The sequence below is a fragment of the Vombatus ursinus genome, unplaced genomic scaffold (assembly GCF_900497805.2).
Source record: "Vombatus ursinus unplaced genomic scaffold, bare-nosed wombat genome assembly UNPS02003727.1, whole genome shotgun sequence".
Lineage (NCBI taxonomy): Eukaryota > Metazoa > Chordata > Mammalia > Diprotodontia > Vombatidae > Vombatus > Vombatus ursinus.
In genome coordinates, this window is record NW_020943505.1 from 1 (window position 1) to 4,895 (window position 4,895).

Sequence of the window (4,895 nt, forward strand, 5' to 3'; positions counted from 1 at the left end):
ACACACACACACACACACACACACACACACACACACACACACACACAAAACTTGTTCATTTTAATCTACATTATTTATGTTTTCTAAAACATAAATACATAAAAATACATTTATGTTTCCTAAAACATAAAACATAAAAAAATCAACCCTTGATTTATAGTGTTTTTTTTTATTTCTGATGATGTATAAATGCTTACACACACAAAAAAAAATAATGACAATGGACAGTCACATACCTGTGGGATTTGAGTCCAGCACACACCTTTTGTTTCTTGTTCGTTAACCCTGTGGGTTTACAGATTTCTCAAATTTTTCTTGCAAGACTGACACTAGATGGCAGGAGAATGCCTTGCTCATAAGGTCCAAAAGACTAAGTTTGATTTTAAACCTGGAATGTCAGTTACCAAATAGTTTCTAAAATTTTAGTGCATTTTTAATAAGCTATTGAAACTTTTCACATCAACATTAATTAGTAAGATATTTCTCATAGATAACACTTTACACAAGTTAATGCTAAGGTATAACTCAGAGATCCTTAAACTTTTTTTTTTTTTGGTCATGGTCCCCTTTGGCAGTCTGCTGAATCTTATAGAATCTTTCACAGGAAAAAAAAATAACTAAAAAGAAAAAGCAAAAGCATATGATTAACAAGGAAGCCAAAATTAACGAAAATAAAAATTATATATATGTTTCTTTTTTTTCCTAATTTAAATTCATGAACCACCTGTAATACCAAATTAAAAACTGCTGGAGTGGCTTAATATATTTGCCACTAAATGTTTCATCTGATTCAATTTAATCTAATCCAGTTCAGATCAGTTCAATTCAATCAACATTTACTAAGGTAGTTTATATAACACACTCTGATGGACAGTGATATAAGCATCCCTACCCTCAAGGCACTATGAATGGATCACTTGTAAAATGTTTTTAAAATGAATAAAAATAATTGACCGTATAGTGGTTCTGTCTGAGACAGAACAGATTGAAATGGGGGAAAAGATAAGGGCTAAGCAAACACTGAGTTTTACTAGAGTAAGTTGGTAGATAGAGTAGAACATTCATTGAATCACAGAGTTGAAAGAAACTTCAGAGGCCTCTAGTACAACCTATGCTTGCATATACACTGATGCACATGTATTTAAGAAAGGCATTTAGAAAGGAAGAATCCACCCCAAGAAATCACAAGTCATCAACATATATTTAATCAATCAGCAAACATTTATTAAGAATTAATTATTTCTTAAATGATTTTTTATTCATTACTGTGTCCCAGGAACTGTCCATAATGACCATAAAATGGTCATCCAGCATGTTTGGGCGAAGGTCCTTAGTAAAGAGGAACCTAGTGCATATAAGAAAGCTCATTCCACTTTTGGACAGCTCATTTTAAAAGTTTTCTTAGGGCCAAACAAAACATTTCTGATCCCTTTAGAAAAGTGAATCGCTTAGGTGAATCTATATTTTTTTAATCTTCTTTCAAATTTGATGTGCCACTGAATTGTTTATCAAAATAACTAAACTTCCAATATAACCATTGGACAATTTAAGCATTTATCAGTAAGATCTCCATGTAATTCTTAAAAAAAATCTACTTCAGGATTGTGACTAATTGGATTATATTACCCACCTCTCCAAAACCATTTTTCATGATTTCTTATCTCTCTCTCCTTTCTCTCTCTTTCACTCTCTCTTTCTTTCTCTCTCTCCCTCTCTCTCTCTCTCCTTTCTCTTTCACTCTCTCTCTCTCTCTCTCACACACACACACACACACACCATGTATATAGACATATGTTTATATAGGTGTGTGCACATGTGTTTATATATATAGTAGAAAATTTATATATATAGTAGAAATGCATACATAATATATCTCTCTGTGAAGTATACAGATATTATACAGATGGATATACTCTGCAGTAGTATACAGATAGTAACACATAGATAATTATTTTAGAAATAACCAATTCTTAATAAATGTTTCCTAATTGATCAGAATACCCTTTGGTGACATGATTTTTTTCAGGGTAGATCCTCACTTTCTAATTGTAGTTAGATAGATACCTATCTTAAATAAAGTTTAAGAGTCTACAAGAATTGTTGTGGCTGAAAAACATCAGGTATTACACCTTGTGAGTCTTTACCCTTCGTTGCTCATGGTAGATGTATAGAGAGAATAATTTGTATTAAAAATCTTTTTCTGATAAAGGTCATAAAAATGTCTTTAAAACTAAATAACTTGTTAGATTACAGGTCTTAGGAAATGACTTAGGAACTGACTTACCATGTATATATCCCCAAATTGGTAGTTATTTCATCAATGCCTTTTGAACATATAAGGACATAAGGGAATTATTAGTTACAAAAAAAGGATCAGTTCAAAAATAAAAGCAACAAATCCAGCACAGCATAAAACTTTTATATCCTGATAGTTTGAAGGTCAGAAGAAGTCCAAGCAGAATCCAGAAAAGATGAATGGTTTAAGAAGTTATTCTGTGTCCTCTAACATTTCATATACCTTATCTCATGACCTAATACTGGTCACTAGACCGCAATATTTCATCTCTTATCTCCCCCCTGCATTTGTTTGAATCCTTCGTGGTGAGACATTTGGGTGCTTGGGAAAATATCTACTATGGATTTACATAGGGCTCCGTGATGGGATCACAATTTAATTTGAGATTTGCTTTATTCCATGATGCAGATCAAGTTTCTATTCACCCATTCAGGGGGGTCTGTCTATACTTCCCCCATATATATGCTATAAAGGCTTCACTTGTCAGACATGCCATTAATATATGATATTTTCCCTACTAACTCTATGCTTTTGCTACATAGTTCAGAACACAAGAGGTAGAAATGAGCCACATGAAAAATAATGTGGGGAGATGATGGAGGTGGAAGAGGATGAAGAAGAAGCTGGAACAGTGATCCTTTGGTGAACAGCAACAAGGTATAGTGCATAGAGTCTAATATTCTGTGTCAGAAAGAGCTAGATTTGTATCTTTCCCCTGTCACTAAGAGGTATCTGGCTAAAGGTGCATGCTTTAATCTCTACAAGATTAAATTATTCTTCCATAAAACCTGATAACACAAGTCATATAAACATCACAGGTTTGGTATTTGTTTCTAATAATCAATTAGCATATTGCTTTATATGATACCTCAAAGTAGACATTTGCATTGATTTTCTAAGGCTCTTTTCAAGGCACCTTTCACCTCCTTATTTCTCAAACTATAGATCAAAGGGTTGAGCATGGGAATGACCAGGGTATAAAAGACAGAAACCACCTTGTCTGTATCAAAGGAGTGGCTAGACTTGGGCTGCAGGTACATGAAAGTCAGTGCTCCATATAATACAACCACCACAGTGAGATGGGAGCCACATGTGGAGAAGGCTTTGCGTCTGCCCTCAGCAGAGTTCATCCTGAGGATGGCCACAAGAATGAGTCCATATGAAACAAGAACAATCAGCAGGGAGAAAACTAAATTAAAAGCAGAAAGGCTCAGAAGAATTAATTCTACATCCTTTGCATCACTAGATAAAATACTTAAGAGGGGAAGACTATCACAGTAAAAATGACTAATTACATTAGATTTCCAAAAAGATGAATTAAAAATCTTAATTGTAATCAGCAGTGCTTCAAACAAGCTGTAAAGATATGGGATGGAAACCAAAAGGCAGCATACTCTGTCTGACATGATGACCATGTACTGCAGAGGATTACAGATGGCTACGTAGCGGTCGTAGGCCATCACTGTTAGCATCAAAAGTTCATTTACCATTAATGTTATAAAGACAACTAGCTGGGTTGCACATGCACTGTAAGAAATGGTATTTTTCTCCACTACAAAATTAACTAACATTTTGGGGCCAATTGCTGTGGAGTATCCAAGATCAATAAATGCCAGATTTCTGAGGAAAAAGTACATGGGAGTTTTCAGGTGAGAATCAACCTTGGTCAAGATAATCAGACCCAGGTTCCCCATAATTATGGCCAGGTAGAGGATGAGGAATAAAAAGAAAAGGGGGATCTGCAGGTCAGGATGATCTGTGATACCCAGGAGAACGAATTCAGTTACTTGAATTGATGTTGTTTCATTCCACTTTTTCATTTCTTCCATTCAAGGAAAGCAGTCTAAGAAGAAAAGGACTTGTGCTCTTTGAATCTAAGATGTATCAATCACAAGAGATTCTGTCATGTAGGATATTTGAGAATACCTCTTGCTGTTCAGCATGACATCAAGGAGTTATGCAAAAATCTTCTTACTTTCCATAATAACTCCTTAATGTTAGTCTGCACCACAGACAGATTTCTTTGCTATCTACACAATGAATTTGAGCCTGCACAAAAATTTGGTATACTTAATACCTATCACTTTCAGTGATATGATAGGACTTTGTTTATGATTTTTTTTTCTTAATAGTACCCTGAAAAACACCATATATCACATAGGTGATTGAGCTACCAACCATGAGTAGTAGTCAATCTTATATATATATATATATATATGTGTGTGTGTGTGTGTGTGTGTGTGTGTGTGTGTGTGTATACATACATATACATATACATATATGTATATATTCTATATATTCCAATATTCCATATATACATATTATATATATAATTTGCATGAAATTATCTGTGACATTTGTCACCTAAGATTTATAATTAGATAGTTTATATAAAACACAAAACAAAACAAAATAAAACCAAAAATTTCCAATGAAGGTACAAAAAAAGAAGTGTTTGTAGATTTTTTTTTATTGTTGATATCTACATAGCTGCATTAAAATCAAAGTTGGCTTTAAGGAAACTTGTTAGTTTGAATATATTGCATAGGGAAGAGAGACATGTCACTCTCAGGTAATTCACTTGACAATATTCAAGGAA

General features: G+C 33.7%; 1 protein-coding gene across 1 annotated transcript; it reads right to left on the reverse strand.

Moving 5' to 3' along the window:
• Positions 1-3,165: 3,165 nt before the first annotated feature.
• On the reverse strand, positions 3,166-4,125 carry LOC114052579 (olfactory receptor 8K3-like). Its single transcript, XM_027875251.1, has one exon. It carries the CDS (start codon positions 4,123-4,125, stop codon positions 3,166-3,168), a length of 960 nt encoding a protein of 319 aa, XP_027731052.1.
• Positions 4,126-4,895: the final 770 nt, after the last annotated feature.